The sequence below is a fragment of the Prunus mume genome, linkage group LG8, assembly GCF_029339155.1.
Source record: "Prunus mume cultivar Tortuosa linkage group LG8, ASM2933915v1, whole genome shotgun sequence".
NCBI classification, from domain to species: domain Eukaryota; kingdom Viridiplantae; phylum Streptophyta; class Magnoliopsida; order Rosales; family Rosaceae; genus Prunus; species Prunus mume.
Genome location: NC_142705.1, coordinates 22,330,685 through 22,351,615, shown reverse-complemented (window position 1 = coordinate 22,351,615; position 20,931 = coordinate 22,330,685). Strand labels below are relative to the sequence as shown.

Sequence of the window (20,931 nt, the reverse complement as noted above, 5' to 3'; positions counted from 1 at the left end):
TTGCTCTATTGCAGTCTTAGCACTTTTTTTTTTCTTAATGTATGTCTTGGCAAACAAATTGTAGTTAGACTATGAATTCTTTGTATTGCCCCTTTATTCCACTGCCCTTGTATTGCACCACAGTTCAATTTAAATTTCTAGCCACTTGCTTTACGTGTCTACACCAATCATGCACATAAACATCATACATACACATTCAATAAATGTTATAAATAGCTGCATCATGATCTATACAATTTGGTACCTATAAGGATACCTATTTCCAAAAACAAAAATAGCGACATGTTAGGAACACAAATTTTACATAAAGTTAGGTAGCAAATATCACCACTTAATGGAATAAGACATACAAACTAAACAATTGTAATATCTAAATGATCTGCTTCTTGTTAGTGACGGGAATAGCTTCTTTGCATGTACTTCGATAGTGGCCCTTCACACCGCACCTTGAGCATTTTCTTTCTCGCGAGTCCTCTCCTTTAGAAGGTATTCTTTGCGTCTTACGACGGCCCGGCATAACCTTTGAAATAGGAGGGAGGAGATTTACATTTTGGACATTTTCGGGAATAACCCATGTCCCTTGAGGTGGTACAGGATAAATAGATTCAGCATATGCAGCTGCCCATGTAGCTCGAGTGTAATACGAAGAGGCAAATGAGTATGGGTTCAATTTCAAGTGCCGACATACCGCAATAGCATGCTTGCACGGGAGTTGCTCTAAGTCAAACTTCCTACACGTACAACTATAGTTTTGCAAGTGCACGAGACCGTTCATATCACCATCAAGCACATTATACTCCATATCATTGATTTTAACCATATTCATCCTCGAAGCAGCGTCTAATCTCTTCCTCAACTTCTTTTCACCTAAATCAGGGCACAACATAGATTTACATTTCATTGACAAATCTCGACGTTGACTAAACCAATTCTGAAGCATATTCCTAATTTCTTCGATCAAGTGTACCACCGGAAGCATCCTTCCAAAACGAAGAACTGAATTAATGGACTCTGCAATATTAGTTGTCATGACATTATATCGTCGTCCATCACAATGGGCTCGAGACCACTTATGGAGCCCTGCACGTACTAGATAAGTTTGCACTCGCTCGTTGTTTATCATGGAGAAATAACGATTGAACTCTGCTAGACGGTAAGACTTAGCCGCCCGCACAAAAAACCCCAATATCGGATCCCGCTTCTTCAACTTAAATGAGGCTTTCATATTGCCCTTCAAGTGATAAAAGCAAACACCATGTGCTGCCTCAGGAAAAACTCTTTTCAACCCATTTTCTATGCTAAGATTTCAATCAGATATGACAACAAGATTCGAGCAATCACCAATTGCACAATGTAGTTTTGTGAAAAACCACTCCCAAGCCGCATCCGTCTCTAAATCTCCAATCCCAAAGGCAAGAGGATATATATTACGATTTCCGTCAAATGCGGTGGCAACAAACAAAACACCTTTGTACTTGCACTTCAAATGGGTAGCATCAACAGCAATCACAGGACGCATTGAGCACTTAAATCCTCTTATGCATGCACCAATTGACATAAAAAAATATAAAAAGTGGTTGGCTACATCAGTCTCAATGTATGTCAAAGTTCCAGGATTTGTACGCTCCAATTCATAACAATAGGAAGGGAGAAGAGCATATGATTCTTCTGCAGACCCTCTAATTATCTTTAAAGCTAACTCTCGGCTTCTCCAAGCTTTAGAGTAGCTTATGGTCACACCAAAATTTTGTCGCACATCTTTGATGATATCACCTGCAGTATAAATGGTGCGAGAATCCTTGAATCTGCGTTTCACAGAGTCAGACAACAATCCTGTACTAGCTTGAGGATGGTGACTACTAAGATACCTTAGATCACATTCATGAAATGGATCGTATTTAACAACCCTAAACTCATGTAATCCAACTTTATATGCCCGAAGTCGCCAAGGGCAAGGAAGTTGCCAACAACGAACACACAACCTACGTTTCCCAGATTGGACTGTTCTAAATCGAAAGTGGCCTCTGACTGCTGCTAAACATAAGGTTTTTATAAGGGCAATCTTATTTGGAAAAACTCGTCCAACCTTAAAATTTGCTTCCCAATTTATGCAAGAAAGACCTCCACCATAATCAATATCTTCCACACTCTTACCATGCACCAAATGAACCTGGCTTGTATGCATTTGAGTCCAACTTGATTGTTGCGGATTTTCATATTGCACTTGTGTAACCTGCACCATGGAGGCTTGGAAATTGCTTTCTCGATGAGGATGCACGTTTGGTGCAGAGTACGCTTCCTCTTCATTCCTAGGTACACAAAAATCTGCGACTATGTTTTCAACACATTCAAAATTAACATCTTCAACCCAATCTTTCCAATTAAAACCAGTTACACCATTTTCAGTTCCACTATCCCCAATTACCTCATTCCTATCTCTCACAACAACTGCAAGGGAGCATTGCTATTCCCAATGCTTACAATGCCATTGCAGCCATGAATACCATATCCTTCTATAACTTTGAGGGTTGCTAATAAAGGGGTTACTCTAGAGGTCATAACGTCCGTGTTGTACTTCAGAAAATATTGAACGTCATCATTGTCTTCAACCTTTAGGTGCTTATAGGCAGATGATGATAGAGGAACTGAATACTTCAGTGTGAGACTATATTTGTTGAGATCTGCATTCGTGATCTTATAAATGCGGTCAACAAGCTCAGAAAAGGTTACGTTTCGTGATACTATTATGCCTTTAGCCTCGCCACCTTCATAACTCTCAATGTTATCCTTGTGAACCCAGCTTCCATTGTAGAATACCAATATGCCAACAGTCTCCATTTCTGCAAATAACATCAATAAATCAATCTATTTGCATCCCCATCATAAGGTATACTCATTTCTTTACATTACCAAATTAGAAATCAAAATAGAAAACTTAAGTTCTTAGCAAAACTAACCTAACCCAGAATGTCAGTCAAATCCAATTCAAAGACCTAAAATTTCACACTTAAGCATCTAAATTGAGGGAAAAACTAACCTCACTAACCTATTTCTAGGCTAGACAAACTTAAGATCCGATTTTTATGTTTCGTATTATTTTGTGCAAAATGCTTTATGGGTATTGAAGAAGGGGACAAATATCTTAAAACTCAAAATTACAAACAAGGGTTGCATACCATCAAATTTATTGGCATATATACATATATATTGGCAATTACAAAACAAAGCCATGCATTGGTCTTGAAGCAACCTATAAAATTCTTCATCACCCTTACTAGTGCACTCTCGAGAGTGTTCAAAAAGCCAAAAGCAATGAAACCAATGCAGAATTGGTGAACTTGTATGGTGTATAAAGTGAGCTATGAAACCTATTTCAAAATTCAAAATAGAATGAATTACATAAAAAACAGTCCTTTTACTCTCAAATTGCAAATTATTTGCTCGTGAAATTTTTTCCAAAAACTTATTTCCTTTCCTTTCAAACAAACAGGATTAGAAGCCAAACCCCTAAAAATCAAAATTGAAGCAAAAACTGACCTAACTTACCTATTTCTATGCTAAAGAAAATCAAGATTTGATTTTTATTTGTTGTGTTACTTTGCAAAATGATTCCTGGGTATTAAAGAAGGGGAAAATTAGCTTAGAACTCAAAGGGACAAAGGATCAGAAGAGAGCACCTGGTGGCAACGGGTCTAGCGGAGTTGCTGTTGTTGATGCGTCCTTTTCTATTTCTTATGTTTCTTCTTTGTGTAGGCTTTTGAGGGGTGGGCGTGGTCTCCTCTTGAATTAAGGTGCTGGTCTCAGATGCTCCACGTGCGGCAAGGAGAGAAGAGCTAGAGAGTTGAGTTCAAATCAGAAATAAATTTTTGAGAGGGTGAATATTGAAGTATTTATATGGAGGGGAATTTGGTACTTTCAAGTTAGAAAGTGAGTATTTGTGGTTAAGTTTTATAAAGTGATTATTTCTGATTAAGGTTTATCTTTAGTGACTACGTAAGTCAATTTCCCTAGTTTAAATTTTGATTCGTATGATTATGGCCACTCCTTCCAATGTCATCATTGATTTGACTTTTGATTCAATCTTCTTCACCCTCTGCCTCTCTCTAATGGATAGTTTAAATTAAAAAGTTCCAAGAACCAGCGCAACATAATGGATTGTTTAAATTAAAAAGTACAGGGATTTCTATAAAATTCTTTCAAACCTTTAGATATAAATAATATATAAAACAAAGCTTCAACAGTAAAGTAAAAATAAAGAAACAAATAATAGATAAATAAAATAATTCAAGAGTAAGAAAGCAAACTTGGTATAGTGAAAGCACGTCAAAAGACGATGTCCTAAAGCCTTTGTAGCCTCCCTACGTGTAGGTAATGACAGTCTACGGACTCCAAGATACGACTCCAATACGCAAGTTTAAGGTCTGCTATGAGCACGTTTACATTGGAATAGAAATCTCCAAGCCACAAAACCGTTGCCCAAAATAATAATATGGAAAGTGAAGAATATATGAAAGTAGGAGAATATAGAAATCTGATTGTGGTATGTTCAAATGTGAAGAAGGAGTGGCCTTTTATAGGCATCCAATACTTGTAATCTCCAGACACATTTAACCAGAAAAATTAAGGCAATGAATAGAAAATAAAAACTAAAAGTTAAACAATTTGTAACTCCCACAATAAATAAAAGAAAATAGTAAAATATTAAAACAGAAAATAAAATGTTAAAATTTAAAAAGCCTTTCAAATAAAACAATTACAGCCACAAATCTTTAATTCCACCAAAATCTTGCCAATTCCAATTCTACTCAAAAATGTAATTTTCAGCTAAGAAGATAATATGCTTGGAAAAACTAAAAACTAAAGAAAATAAGCAGGGTTAGGCATTTAGAATAGGGGGTGGGAGAATCAGAGAACCGCGCCGAAATTTATTTTAAAAAAATTGTAGTGATTAAAAGTCAACCTTGGTTCAAAAATCAAATCGGACTGGTTTCGGCTTCTATTTTACTCTAATAAAAACCGAATCAAAAAATGCAATTGAATAGGATTGATTGGTCTGATTTGGTGCCGTTTTCACCTTTTAAAAAAAATTAATAATAAGTTGGCCTGAAAAGAGAATTTGAACCGGTCGAATTATCGATTTCTAAATCAAAACGGGTGTTTTACCCAAATCGAACTATTTTACTCAATTTTCTTATTTATTGTAAATTCTTACCTTTTCACATACTATTACACCTCTCCCCATCATATCAAACCTTATATAAAATCCTAATCTCTCTCGGTAATTTTGGAAGAGAAAATTTAAAAATACTAAAGAATTCATAAATGATGGTATTTAAAATGATAGAAATTAATGTTTTAGAATTTGTAAAGTTTATTATTTGACCAATCTAAAAATATAATGAATTAAACATGAAATTTAACGTTTGTGTGATTGTGGTGGTGTCATCATGTGTGATATTGATGGTGCGGTTGCTATTGATAGGGTGGTGGTGAGGTGGGAGTGGTAGCAGTAATTGAGGTGGGGTGGTGGCAGAAATGGTGGTTGGGTTATGGTGACAACAATGATGGTGGGGGTGTTTGTGGTGATGATGATGGCGGCAGTAACCTTGGCCATGAATTGAATAATTTAATAGCCAAGCTAAAATTGAGGACCATTTCTAGGCAAACTGATGCTCCTTTACTCTTATTTACCTATTTTTCAATGGAAAGAAAACAGTCTCTTTGTTCTTAGAGCATCTCCAACCGATGTGTCAAACGTGTCACATAGACATTTAACAGCTAGAAATAACATCTCACATCACTCCAACCGATACGTCAAAGCTGATGTGGAATGAAGGCTGGAGGTTGAGATGTTATTTTTGACATCCCAAAAGCAAGATGTCAAATGAATATTTTATTATTTTTTCTTTTCTTTTTCTTTTCTTTTATTTTTTAATTAAAAATGAATCAACACTAAAATGTAATAAAATAATAATTTAATTTGACATATCGAGTGGAGTGTAAAACTGTGTAAGATGTCAAATTGCCACATCAGCCATCAAATTTAAATTTGATACTTGGTATTTGACATCTCCCTTGGAGATGCTCTTAAATAGCGAAAAAGGACATATTCTCTTTTTTCCTTCAGAAAAATGAAAGGAGGTGGAAAGGAGGCAACCTCTCTTCCTAACATTATTCTTTTTAATTAGTTAGACATAATCTTTCTTTCGTATTGTAGTTTGATAGAAGATTAAGCTGTAGAGCATCCATCCACAACTACAAAAGATCCTATTTTTAGTAGGCAATACTTATAAAGAAATAAAGAAAAGTTTACATATTAGACAGATATAATTTATTTTTTGTATATAAGCAAGGATTAAAAAAAAAATTAATTCAAAAACTGAAGTACTAAAGAAGAACCATTCACTTCGACCAAAAAAAGAAGAAGAAACAATTACAATAGTGGGATTCGATAACAATGCTGCAGTTATCTATATAAGTAATAAAAACAAATCTAACCTCATATAAATAAATAAAAATTGCGGCCCTCCCTTGAGGTAGGGCCTAGGGCGGTCGCACTTCCCTTCTTGGCTCAAGGCCGGCACTGCTCATAACAAATGAGATTTTGACACTTGTCAATTTCATTTAACTTTTTCTTTTTATGAAATTCTTTTAATTTTCTTTGTTTTGAAATTTGACAAGGGTCAAAATCCCATTTTCTTTGAGGAGGAGGTACTCCTTAATTTTAAGGAAACAAAAAATATGGTCACGTCGTACATCTTGTACACGTGTTATAATATAAGTGGATATATATTGATACTATTCCCTAAAATGGAGAGGGGGGAGGGAATAAACTATGCCGTCCACACATATTATAATACGTGTACAAGATGTACCACGTGGCCATACTATCGTAGTATTATATAATTTTCCTACTTCATGGGAGTATGCAAAGTAGCAGGCAAATGATACCTACTCTCCCCAACAAGGCATTGTTGCCAACTTTAAATGAAAGAGGTATATTGGGCCCCATATAATTTTCTTATTATAAAATACAAGTTACTTTTGTTTGTTTTTTTTTTGAAGTAATTTCTTAATACCAATTATTTTAATGGCCCCACATAATATAATATTGGTAGTACAATTGCATTGCCTAATCCATTGAAGTGAGCATTTTTTTCAAGAGGCAACTAAATAGACAACATGCCACATCAGTTTGTATAGCACAATTTTTCCAAAGGTGTATGCTCACCACCACCTAAAAGGGTGACACATGTACCATTGTTAACCTTAGTAAACTTTTATGTGAGCATTTTAAAAATTAAAAATTAAAAAAGGGCCCATAGCCTTCTCTCCCTCTCTTTCATCGTCTTCCCCTTTCCATTTCTTCCATTTCTTTCTTTCCTCCCCTTCACCTGACACTTCTCTCTCCTCTCTATTAATAGTTTATTAATAATTTATTCCACTTGAGCAAAAAAAAAAAAAAAAAAATAGCCCTTCTCATGATTAGGGTTGAAGCAAATTCTTGTCTTTGATTTCTAGAAACTGCAGGATTGAAACAACTCAGCAATTCCCGAATTCCATAATTGTGATTTAACAATTTACACATATGAGACATTTGATATGAAGGTAAGACATGTCATTTTTCATATACTCATAATAGGAACTTTTTTGGAATCTAATATGATGTTATTTTCATAATCTTCCTTGATTTTAATCAATTAGAATCCCTTTAGGAGTGCATCCCATTTAGGCATATTTTGCAATATCATTTTACTTATTCTTTTATTTCTCTTATCTATGATTTGTTACTTATCTTTTAAGTAATTTACTTGCAAAACAAGTTTTAATCAGATCACATTATTAAAGGTGTTGAGATATTCTTAGTAGTTGACCTAAGAATATTAGGACTCCTTTAATGGTGGGATTATCATAAATTTCGTTTGTTTATTTTCTATTGATTGGACCATACGTTCCTTAACTTTGGAATAGGACAAAAATCTTTGGTAATTGATTTTATTTGTGTGAAAATCAATCCCATCTTTTTTAACGTGGTTTTATTTTTGGTGGAGCAAAAAGCGTATAAAAGAAGACCTTTGTCTTCTTCATCTGTGACAGCTTTTGAACATCAATTTTGCATGCTTAAACATTTAAGAGAGCTGCATTTTTATCTGAGATAAATCATTAATTGTTCCATGTTTACTTGGTGATTTATCAAATACTTTTATCCTTCATATTGCATTCATTTGCATTGATTGATAACTCATATGTTTGAGGGCATGAAAACCATTGTGGCGGTTTTTCTCCGGTGAGCTTGAATCGATCATGACCAGTATCGAATTCAACATAAGGAGAGTTGGAAGAGCTCCGGTGAGCTTGAAGCAATCGTGACCAATATTGCATTCAACATAAGGAGTGTCGAAAGATCATCCTATTGAAAGTGGTATGTTTATTTTAAATATATATATATAATTCAATAATTCAATAATTGCCTTTATTAATAGGAGTTATTTTATATTAATATGGGCTGATTTTCTTAACTAATGCATCTACTATCTTTAAAGCCCACCAACGTCTCTTTTGTGGTATATCATGTATATATATATATATATATATATTATATATATATATATATATATATGATATAGCTAGGAGAGAAAAAATATATAGAATATAGCTGCTACCTTCTTCCTCTTCATATCCTTCTGTTATTTTCTAAACTAAGTTCTCTGAGGAACATAGAAAGGTGTTTATATTTGGGTTCTTCCTCAGTGCAAAGAAGAACCTAGACAGAGGAGATTTTGGGGCTGTTTTATCCTGGGGACGTAGTGACCTTTTCTGAACTGCTTGCATAAATTGGGCAGAGCCGTGAAACGTCTTAAAGAGAGCTACTTAGTACTCGACTCATCCTAAGAAACGTTCACAGCTTCACAAAACGAATTTTTTTGAGTAATATTGTTCTTTTAATTTTCTCTGCTTCAATAATTTTAAGACGATTCATCTGTCACAGAACCTGTAAACAATTCATTCACCCATGACCTAATTAAACAAACCTTCCAAATTTGAGGGTCTTCATTTTAAACGATGGAGGCAAAAGTTGTTGTTTTACCTTACAACGAAAAAAATTAGCTTCTGTCTGCACATCTGGTAAACCATATGCCTTTGACAATCCCACTCCTGAACAAACTTGGGCCTTGCAGACATAGACTGAAAATGATTTCTTCTGCAAGAACTATATTTATCTGATGATCATTATGATTATTATTCTTCTTATGATATTGCTAAATAATTGTGGGATGCGCTTCAGAAAAAATATGATACAAAAGAGGCAGGTGCAAAGAAATTTGTTGTCAGTCGTTATTTGAAGTTTCAAATGGTGGACAAAAAATCAGTAGAAGCACAATCTCATGAACTACAGAAAATTTTACATGAAATTATTATTGAATGAATTTAGATGAACAATTTCAGGTGGCTGTTATCATTGACAAGCTGCCTCCCAGTTGGAAAGATTTCAAGAATGCTCTGCGTCACAAGACCAAAGAATTTTCCTTGGAAAGCTTGATCACTCATCTGCGTATTGAGGAGGAGGCCAGGAAACATGACATGAAAGAAGAAGTGGGGGGAGATTCTACTCATTGTTTGTTATGTGCTAAATAGAATTCCAAACTCTAAAACTAAAATTTCCCCTTACGAAATTTTGAAAAATAAGAAACCTAATGTATTGTATTTTAGAACTTGGGGTTGTTTAGCTTACGTGCCTATCCCTGATCCAAAAAGATCAAAATTGGCTAGTAGAGCATATGAATGTGTTTTTCTTGGGTATGCTATTAATAGTAAGGCCCACAGATTTCATGATTTAAAGAACCATGTTGTAATTGAATCTAATGATGCTGATTTTTTTGAAGATAAATTTCCTTTTAAATTGAGATATAGTGGGGTTCAACATCTAGTAATCTATCTCTATCCAGAAATAATGAACCTAGAGGTATAGAGCTTTCTGAACCTAATGTAACCAAGAGTAAGAAAGCACGAACTGCAAAGGACTTTGGATTTGATTTTCATATATATACCTTAGAGCAGGATCCCACAACTCTCCAAGAAGCTTTGTCTTCTTTGGATGCAGATTTATGGCAGGAAGCTATAAATGATGAAATGGACTCCTTTGAGTCCAATAAAACTTGGCACCTTGTAGATCCTCCACCTGGTTGTAAGATAATTGGTTGTAAGTGGATTCTTAAAAAGAAATTAAAACCTGATGGTTCAATTGAAAAATATAAGGCTCGTCTTGTAGCCAAGGGTTATAGGCAAAGGGAAAATGTGGACCTCTTTGATACTTATTCACCTGTCACTAGGGTAACTTCTATTCGTGTGCTGTTTGCTTTAGCTGCTATTCATGATCTTGTTGTGAACCAAATGGATGTTAAAACAACGTTCTTGAATGGTGATTTAGGGGAAGAAATTTACATGGACCAACCTGAGGGTTTTATTGTTCCTGGAAAAGAAAATAAAGTTTGTAAATTAGACAAATCTCTTTATGGTTTGAAACAGGCACCTAAGCAATGGCATGCAAAATTTGATAGTTCAGTCATTTCAAATGGATTTCAAATAAATGAAAGTGACAAATGTATTTATTTTAAGCATGAGAATAATGTTTGCATTGTTATATGTCTCTATGTGGATGACTTACTTATTTTTGGCTCTAATATTCATGCTGTGAATAGTGTCAAATCTTTGTTATGTGCGAACTTTGACATGAAAGATTTAGGTGATGCTAATGTGATACTTGGAATTAAGATAATTAGGCCTGAAAAAGGATTCTCTTTGGATCAACCTCATTACATTGAAAAAATGCTTAAGAAGTATAATTACTTTGACTGTAAACCATCATGTACTCCTTATGGTCCTTGTGTAAAGTTGTTCAAGAACACTGGTGACAGTGTTAGATAAACTGAGTATGTGAGCATCATTGGTAGCCTTCGATATGCTACTGATTACACTAGGCTTGATATAGCTTATGCTAATTGCACCTAATATGCGATATCCAGGTTCGATAGGTTCGGATGTTCGATCGGCCCCAATTTCAAATATGTTGCTCCCTATACCTCTAGGATCGTGTAAGGTCTTGTGGATTGAGAATCAGAGTCTCGGATACTTCGAGTCAATGATTCCAAGGTTAGACAAATCGATCGTCGTCCGATCGTGCCATTGGCTTAGATCCGACCGTTCGATCAAGACCAAACCTTCGGGACTTGTTCAGTAGACTTTGTTGGACCTATAGGAACTTTTGAATTGGAAATCGGAGGTCGTGGGCCTGTGGGCCTGGTTGACCCATATGGAAAGTTTGACCACTTGGTTGACCGTGAGTCGTCCGAGACCATCTCATCCTTTAGGAAGTATTAGAATGAGCCTATAAACCTTCTTAAAGGTTGTGCACACTTTGAGACTTGGGAACTAGAGTTTTGAGTTAAAGTTCGTTGTTGGGTATGTTTATTAATTAAGCCCGTTTATTCTCTCGAACCAGGTACTCTTACTTCGCATACTCCAGAGGAAGAGCTCTCTTAGGATTGAGCAGCGTTGGACCTGTTGTGAGTGGACATTTGTTTTCATATGTGCCTTGTTTTTCAAATATGAAATTGCTTGCATAAATGTGATTTGATTGGAAATCGGTTTATTTTGGGTTAATGAGGTTATGGGATTTTATTATCGGGCTAGTCTCGGCTTTTAAAATGTAATATGGGATTTCAAGGGATTATTATTATTATTATTATTATTATTAAAGTATATGGATTTGGGTTTCGGACTTTGGTGCTTATGGGATTTGGGTGATATTGGGTTTGTTTATGAAATTTGAACAAGGGATTTGGTTTATTTGGATTTTGGATATTTTTATCATTATCTTATGAAATTTTCGGTGTTGGTTATATCGGTTAAGTTATGAATTTTGTATATTGAATATTATTGTTTCAGCTATGACATTATCAGGATGTTTATATATATGGGTTTAGCTACCTTTGAATATTTGGAAATTGGATTTTGAGAGTGTATTATATTTTACTATTTATATTAGTTTATGAAAGTAGATTTTGGATCTTGGCAATGACACGCCATTATATGTACCTCCCACATTACTGTTTGTGGGGGCTTTTTCTTCCGGCAGCTATAAATGGGCTGGGCTACCGTAAAGAGCAGATGGATGAAAGTATCCCATGTGTCTGAGTTCGAAGATCAAGCCCCAAAAATGCTTTGAAAGGACAAAGATGCCTTAGGAAACACCTTGGTTATCTTCACCAACAAAAATAACAACAGCTGACAGATAAATTATTGGCTTGGTATAAGAAGCTTGTGGTATGGAAGCAAAATTGACATGAGTTTAGCACTGAAGAGAAAGCTATGTGTTCTTGGGGGAAAAAGGATGAATAGAGCACGAATTTGCTGGGTTTTACAGGTGAGAGAGGAAGCTTGCTCTTTGGATGTGGTTGTTTTAGCTAATGATGAAGTAGTGGGGTGCCGGGCGTTTCCGGCAACTCGACGAAAACTCTGTCAAGCTTCGGAAAAGTTTACCAAAAGGGAAAATGGGAAGAGATGGAAGGATGAGGCTTGAAATTGAAGAGGTTTCAGAGGTGAGAGATAAAGCTTGCTCTCTATATGTGTCTTGAGATGATGGGTAGAAAATGCCTCTTTTTATAAGCACTGGAAGCTATCATTTTCCAAGAAACCCTAATGGTTTCTATCCAATTTGGCCAAGCTTTTTCCTTCCTTTCTCCTCCCTTCTTTTGACTTATCTTATTCTGGAAAGATCTTCTCTCACAATCCTACAAAATCAGAGATTTTTGGGAGCTCAATGCTCTTCCCGCAGGTGCCTTAGTGGAGAACTTCTACTTTCAGCCATCTTTCTTCCTTCTTTTCTCCCCTCTTCTATGGCTAGATCTGATGGGGGGAAAGAAATGGGTATGTACACTGGTTTGAAGGGTGTTTTGCTCAAGTATCCTTTGGTTTTTTAGATGTTTTTGCTTGAAACTTGTTCCCTCCCATGTGCTGGAGCCTCCCAGCAGCTCTGCATAGTGGACCTCTAGACTTCCCTTCGTGGCTTTTGTTCTCCAGCCAAGTGCTAGAGCTTTTGCAGCTTCTTGTTCAAGTTGTATAGACCTCTTAAGACAACAAGTTAATTTATCAAAGACATGGGCTAACTTCATCAAGTATTGGGCTAGTTTGGTTGAAGTGATGGGCTATTTTGGTTAGGCGACTTTCTCTTTTGTGCTCACCTACATGTTTGGGCCTAAGAAATGGGCTTGAGTTCCGAGGCTTCCAAGCAACCTGGGACTTCCATTTCTCGGCCCATCAATGGGCCTTATGTCAATTTATTACCATCCATATCACAACCCACTCAAGCAAGCCCCGGGCATTCGCGTGGCTTGGGCCTACTTAAGCTTGTAGCGTGGCGTGTTGCTTATTTGCTTGGCGTGGCATGTGTGCAAGTGCATATGACGAACTTTCGCGTGCCCAAATCGAGTTTCTTCTCGGTAAGGTATTGCATTGGGCCGAGAATATTTTTGGGCCGAACTGTGGATTTTTGGTCCTCAACATGTTACTCAGGATATTTTAGACACACGGTAACTCTTCGGAGGTGTGTCGGGAACTAGGCACCCCTAACCGGGTGTACCAAAGGCCTTGACTGGCTGTATTTGCGCGTATGACTCATTTCAGCCGAACGTGTATTGAAGATTCTACCATGCATGTCTGGAGAGCAATAGTCCTCCGATTGGACTGCTCATTCCCTAGCCACATGAGTATTGAGGATTCTGCCATGTGGTCTAGTCAAACAATCCCTTTGTTGGGATGATGTGTTTATTTGGGCATGTGTATATTTTTATTTTTATTTATACTTATATATATGTATACGTGTATATATGTGGATTTACTTTTCAGGTTTTGAGGTTTCTTGAGCATGTGCATTGAGACTACTCTGCATAGGTATGAATATTTGAAAAGGAGTTCGGATTTGTGATTGGATATTTGGGAATTACTAGGCAAATTGTATTCTTGCAAGGGTTTGGTTACATGAAAAAGGATTTTTGGGTTTTGTTGATTATATTTTATATTATCAGGATTACTTTGGAAGTTTCGATTTTACGGTTTTACAATAAGGATTAAATGAATAAATTTATGTTTTCCAATAATTTGAGAAGTATTAATTAAATAATTTTTCCCTTATCGTATATCTTCATGTAAGTATACTGAATTGAATTATTTTCAAGTATTGGAAGGTATATATGTATGTATACAAAAGGTTTGATGCATAGTCTTTTTGGCATTATTTTCTAAAATTGTTGGGGGGGTGTGGGGGTTTTAAAGCTTTGTTTGAATGTAATTTATGTTTAAAGCTTTATTTTTGTCCACTCACACTTTCTGTTTTGCAACCCCGAGGTCGAGACCACCACGTCGAGGCATCACCGGTGTCCGCACTGTAGAAATTCCTCCTTTATCCTTCCTTACATTACTTTCCCTAGTCGTAAACTAAATCTTTAGTTGCTCTGCTTGCTCGTTTCAAATTTTGGTTGAGAGCGTGAAGTCTTTTGGATTAGTCTTAACTGTTGTGTGTGCCCTTACCTTGTGCATGCTAGAAGTTGGGTTGTTCTGGTGTTGTTTGCAGGGATGGTAAATTGGGAATTGTCCTAGTTACAAGGGAGACTTTGCCGAAATTTGGTAAAGTCGATTAAATCAATCCATTTAATTTAGGGTAAATGGATTTTTAGTAAAGTGGTACGACATCGCTCGTTGTCGGATGGGAAGCAGTGGTTTGTCACGAATTTCAAGGGGAAATCTGGAGCCAGTCTGTCTAGTGAGTCTCGCATCGAGGAGAGCTTTTCACGTGTAGAATACCGGATGTTGGCCCCCATTCTTCTCGGATGAGAGCTAAGCGACGGCCGAGTTTGACAACGCCTTGCAGTACACCAATAAGTCTTCACCGAATTGGCTTTGAGAGCAGGAGATGAAGTGGGGTAAGTCTTCAGATTCGAAACTACTTCGCACTCCTCGTCCCACTTGTCTTTTTGTCCCTTCTTCAAAGCTTTGATGAATGGTCTGCACTTGTCGATAGATCTCGAGAGGAATCGGTTGAGGGCCACTGCTTTGCCCGTCAGACTTCGTATATCCTTTAAAGGTGACTTCATCTCAAGAATGGCCTTGATTTGGCGTGCGTATGCCTCGATACCTCGTTGAGTGACTAGGTACCTTAGGAATTGACCCGACGATTCACCGAACATGCATTTACTTGAACTTCATACGATCTGGCAGAGCATGCTGAATGCCTCGGTGAAGTTCTTGATGTGCATGGTCGCTTTGACCCGCATGTCGTCTACATAGACTTCCTTGGTAGGTCGCTCTGGCGTTCTTCAGCCTAAAAGGCATGACCTTGTACCACTAGGTCCCTCTCTCGATGATGATTATAGCTGGAGCAGGCTTCCATGAAGCTGAACAGCTGATTGTCGGAAGTTGAATCCACGAGCTAGTCGATTCTCGGCAATGGAAAGTTGTCTTCAAGGCACACTTTGTTGAGGTTGGTGTAATCAATGCAAACTTTCTATTTTCCTTTTTTGTTTTGCCACCAGAACAACATTGGTAGCCACTCTGAGTAGTAGACCTTTTCAATGAAGCCAGCAAATAGAAGCTTGTCGACCTCGGCTTCAATGGTTGCAACCCGCTAGGAAGTGAAGTTACTTCTCTTCCGCACTACTAGCTTGTTGGCAGGGTTGACATGGAGCCGGTGGTAGATGATATTTGGGTCGATGTCAGGCATGTTAGATGGAGACCATGCGAACATGTCCTTGTTTTGGAGGAAATTGGTCAGCTCCACCTTCTCGTTTGGGCTTAAGCGCGAACCGATCAACGCTTTTTTGTCCGGCTGGTCGGGATTAGGGTTACTAGCTCGACGCCCTCTTCAGCTTTCATCCTTCTTCAGGAGAGACCTCTGGACGGATTCCCTAGACTTGGTCCTGATTCTTTGATTGCTATTGAAGAGTGGCTATTCTCTTTCCTCTCTAGTCCTTGCTTGATTAGGATCGGATCTGCTTTCTCATATGCTCGTCCTACTCCCTTCAAATATGCTTGATTCACAAGGAGGAACTATGTTTGCTTGCTTCTCTTAAGCTAAGAATTTCCTCGCCATCACCTGATCATTGTTGATCTGGCCGACATGCCCACAGGGATTAGGTAATGGATTTTCTGATACGTGGCAGAGGTGATGGCGATGATCTTGCTAATCCACGGTTTGACTTAAATGCCATTGTAAAGGGAGACTTCGTTAATGACCATGAAGTTTTGTGAGCTGACTCTGGTGGAGAATAGACGTCGAGGTCTATCGTACTAAGTAACCATTGTCGCGCCATTAAAGCCTGTTAGCCACCTGGTGACTTGTTGATATTTGTCTTCAAGCCCATCTGTTGGATAACCGCCAACTGTAGGATGTTAGCTATGCTGCCCTCATCCGAGTGGACTCAATCGACCATGGCCTAAGGGATTTGGATGCTGATGACGAGGGCGTCGTTGTGTGGTAGATCGAGGCTAATTAAATCTTTCTTTTGGAAGCCTATCATGGGATTGTCTTTTGCCGGTGAAAGGCTGGTCGCGATTTGGGAGATCATAGTGGCCTATTCGATCTTCCTCATCTTTTCTTTGCTGGTTAGCCCGGACTCCTAGGAGTAGGCCAGGATCGTGTTAATCCTTATGACCTTCTAGGGTGGCTCCTTAGGTGTTGTGCTTGGCACTATTCTTAAGCTGAGTAGCTGATTTGATGTATGAGGATGGAAAACTTAGTGAAGTTCTCATTTGTCTAGGGATCTCCTTGGGACTTGCGCTTGGCATTTTTCTTGTTGCTGAATTTGTTGCCTCTCTGACCTGCCTGTTTGGTTGGTGGGTCGGCTTGCCTGGTAGTCATCCTAGAGCACATAGCATTCAGTGGTCGCTAAGACCTCTGCTAGAGTTTGGCTGGGAGCAATGGTTAGCTCGCGATATAAGTTGTGCTCAACTAGCAGGCCCTTCTTGAAGGCTAAGAACGCAATTTGGTCATTACATCCTACAATGTTTGCCTTTTCTACTTTGAACCACTTGATGTAATCTCGAAATGATTCATCAGATTTCTTGTGCAAGGTAAACAGGTGATCAAGGTTCTTCTTAATCATTTGGGAGCACCTGCTCGATTTTGCCGGTGAATGGTGAGGAGTTCACTTGGTCCACTTCCCAGCGCAGAACATCCTCAAACCTTCTCCGATCTTCAAATCTCGAAGCCGGTTATTCACAAGCTTCTCAACGTCTTTTGTGTGCTAGGCTTGTGGGTCACGGGTGACCTCCAGGATTTGGGAGGCCTTGGTTGACTTCCTCTGGCTTACAAAGATTGACCGCCTTGGCTGTCCGCCTCTGGGTAGATTATTAGATTGAGCTTGCTAGAATTCCTCCATGGCTTGCCGTCGTGAGTTGGTTCTCAAGCAGGTTGGTGAGCCTCGGTCGTTGTGTCTGTCACGCAATTATTCATGAACCCGTGCAACTTGTGGGCCCAGTCTAGAATGGATACTTCCTTGTGGGACCAAGCGAGCGTGGACAATGGACTTTGGGCCCAACCTCTTGTGCACATTGGTCCTTGGATCTAATTTCGAACGGATCGTTGACCGGCTTAGAAGACGGCTTGTAGATGTCTGCATCTCTTCGGTACGATCTTGTTCTCTCCCCGCCCGCTTGTCTCGCCAATCAGTCCGACTTCTCGAACTACTCGCCGATATGCTCGTGCATCCTTCTCTCCTTGTCACGGATCCAAGGTCAGAGCCTTGATTCGTTGATCTGCCAGAGTTGGCCAATTAGATTGTTTTGGTCATCGACCCTCCAAGTGAGCTTATCAACCCATGAGTTAAGGCCCACTTGACTGTGTAGGTCGGGAAGAGAGGTGTGGATCGGGGCCAATGGCATATGGGCTAGGGCTCCATTCAACACCTACACGGGTGCATACGTCAAGTGTGGTTGCAAAGGAGGAAGTGAATGGATTTGCTATCAGACCGAGGAATGACATAGAAGGCATTGAGGTAGCCACGAATGGCGGTACCGTCATGGGTAGAGGCACTGACGCCTAGCCCTTGTGGTTGGATGATGAAGGGGGCCACGAGGCCGCATGGCTGTGTTGCAATTTTAGTAGCCATATGGCGCCGCTGCTATCGTGTCTCGGTTGTTACAATAGCTGTTTGGAGCAGCAGAGGCTCTTGGAGTCGACACAACCATGGGGGCCTTTGGAATGTCTGGCAGCCATGGAAGGTCGCTAGAACTCGTCTGGGCTACCGAACGGGCTGGCAGCCATGGGAGGTGTTGGAACTTGTTGGGGGGCTACTGGAACGCACTAGCAACCATGGAAGGTTGTTGGAACTCGCCAGGGGGCTGCTCGAATGAGATGGCAGCCATGGGAGGCTGCTACAATGCGGTTCCAGCGAGGTTTCCACTGCGACACCATGAGATGGGCTCGTCGTGGTGGTGTTACTCTTCGTACGTCTTGTATCAACCATGGTTAATTGAAACAAAGTGTGGGAAATGGATTTGGAGCACGCTTTGAGTATTATTTCGCGGTCTGACATGGTTAATTGAAACAAAGCATGATAGCTTGCTCTAACAAGGTTCCATTCGGGGTGATGATGACGACGCCTACTCTAGCTCCTTTTTGGTTCGACGCTCTGTCTACGCTCAACTGTCACATGTCTCTAGGTTGGCCAAGTTCAGCGGAGGTCCTATCTGCCATCTAACTTTCCTTGTTTTTGTTGACCATATTCTCTTCTTCGGCTGATGAGGTGAATTCTGTGACAAAGTTTGCTAAAACCTGGGCTTTTATTACAGTCTTTGGCTAGTAGGGGAGGTCATATTAGCTTGGCTCTATAGCCCACTTCATAAGTCGCTGAGAAGCGTCAGGGATATGGAGGATTGATCTCAAAGGAAAGTCGGTCATGACAATGACTTAGTGAGCTTGGTAGTATGGTCGCAGCTTTCTCGCGGAAACTATAAGGGCCAAAATGAGCTTCTCCAATTTCGAATAGGAAGTCTCTGATCAAGGAGAGCTTTTGACGTGTATAATACAGGATGTTGACCCCATTCTTCTAAGATAAAAGTCAATCAAGGCCGAGTTGGGCACTGCCAGGTACACGAACAAGTCTTCACTAGGAATCGGCCTTGTAGAGGATCATAACACTTTTGAAGTGTTTCAGATGGCTCTTTGGATTGGAATCCCCTTTGAAATGCATGAACGAAGACGTTGAAAATCTCTTCAAGGGTGTAGCCTGCTCGATTTCGGTAGTGAAAGGCGTAGAGTTTGCTTGGTCCACCTGCCTGCGGAGAACATCTTCAAAATTTCCGCCAATCTTCAAGTTTTGAAGTCAGTCATTTATGAGCTTCTTGACATCCTCTGCACGCATGGCTTGCTAATCATGTTGGTGACCTTCGTGATTCGGTAGGGATGGTTGACTTCCTCGTCGACTCAGAGGTCGACTCTCCTTGGCTGCCCACCTTGTGCGATTGAGAGATTGCTTGCAGATTCCTTCATAAGTCATCATCGTGAATTGGTTCTTGAACGAGTTGGTGAGTGTCTGTAGTTGTGTTCGCCATGCATGCTCATAGACTTGTGCCCTTTATGGGCCCAGCCGAGAATGGATACTTTTTGCGGACCCAAGAGCGTGGACATTGGACTGTGGGCCCAACCTCTCATGCATATTGATCCTTGGACCTAACCTTGAAAGGATTGTTGACCGACTCAAAGTACGGCATGCGATGTTTGCGTCTCTTCAGCACGTTCTGTCTCCTGCCCATATATCCTTGTTCCATTAGTCCGAGATCTCTCAAGATGCTTGCCGGTATGCTCGCGGATCCTTCTCTCTTCGTCACGGGCTCCAAGGTCAGGGACTTGATTCAAGTTGATCTACCTGAGTGGTTGGCCAATTAGATTGTTTTGGTCATCGACCCTTTGCGCAAGTTGATGAACCCATGAATTAAGGCCCACTTGACTGCGTAGGTAGGGTAGAGAGGTATGGATCGGGCTTAATGGCATATGGGATAGGGCTCCATTAGATGCGCATACGGGTGCATATGTTAAGTGAGGTTGCAGAGGAGGGAACGTTCGGATTTGTTCCAAAATGGCACGTCGCTTGGTCCTTGCGGTGGCAAGGTGAAGCAGGCCATGAGGCCATGGTTTGGCACGGCAACAAGAGATCCAGCAATTCCAACCGCATGTATGGTACTTTCGGCGGCTGTGTAGGAAAAATGAGTGCTAAATTGCTATAAAATAAACAAAATAAATATTGCGCATAAAACAGATTTTACAAAAAGAGAATTGAATTAGAAGAACCTTAATTGAGTCGAGGCAAGTGTTGGACACTCTGACCTTAAGACGAATTACTCCCCACACTGGTGCTTATGGTTCACTAGCGTTCGCTCCCAGATACAACGACTCCCCTCCTTGTGAAAGAAGCACTGCAATTCACAAGGAACTTTGAACCAAATTATGCAGAAACCTCTCTTTATGAAAAATCTAATGTTCTCTGTATATGAAAGTATATATGTAGAGAATTGATTGAATTAATAAAAGTGTAGGAGGATTGCTCTATTTATAGATGATGAAATACCCTTTCCAAAAAGGTATCCCAATCTGAAAAGGCAAACAATGCATCCCTTGGTCTGAAGAGTTGTCACCCCAAATAATGCATCCCTTGGTTTGAAGAGTTGTTACTCCCCATGTGAAGATGTCTTTAACCCAAGGGTCATGTCATTAACTCAATGGATTTTATTAATTTCCATTCAAATAGGAAAATCAATATTAGTTAATATTAAATTTTCCAACAATCCCCCACATGAATGGAAATTGACTCAACAACATGCAAAAAAAAATGAAGACACTAGAGAGAGTCCCTATTAGAAGAATACTGCATCTGGATAGGT

The 20,931-nt window shown here is 39.2% G+C and overlaps 2 protein-coding genes across 2 annotated transcripts; both read right to left on the bottom strand.

Moving 5' to 3' along the window:
- Positions 1-256: 256 nt before the first annotated feature.
- Positions 257-3,006, bottom strand: LOC103344553 (uncharacterized). Its single transcript, XM_089043075.1, has one exon. The coding sequence runs from the start codon at positions 2,240-2,242 to the stop codon at positions 1,307-1,309; it is 936 nt and encodes a 311-aa protein (XP_088899201.1). The 5' UTR covers positions 2,243-3,006; the 3' UTR covers positions 257-1,306.
- On the bottom strand, positions 371-1,225 carry LOC148915072 (uncharacterized). The gene has a single exon (XM_089043398.1). The coding sequence runs from the start codon at positions 1,223-1,225 to the stop codon at positions 371-373; it is 855 nt and encodes a 284-aa protein (XP_088899524.1).
- Positions 3,007-20,931: the final 17,925 nt, after the last annotated feature.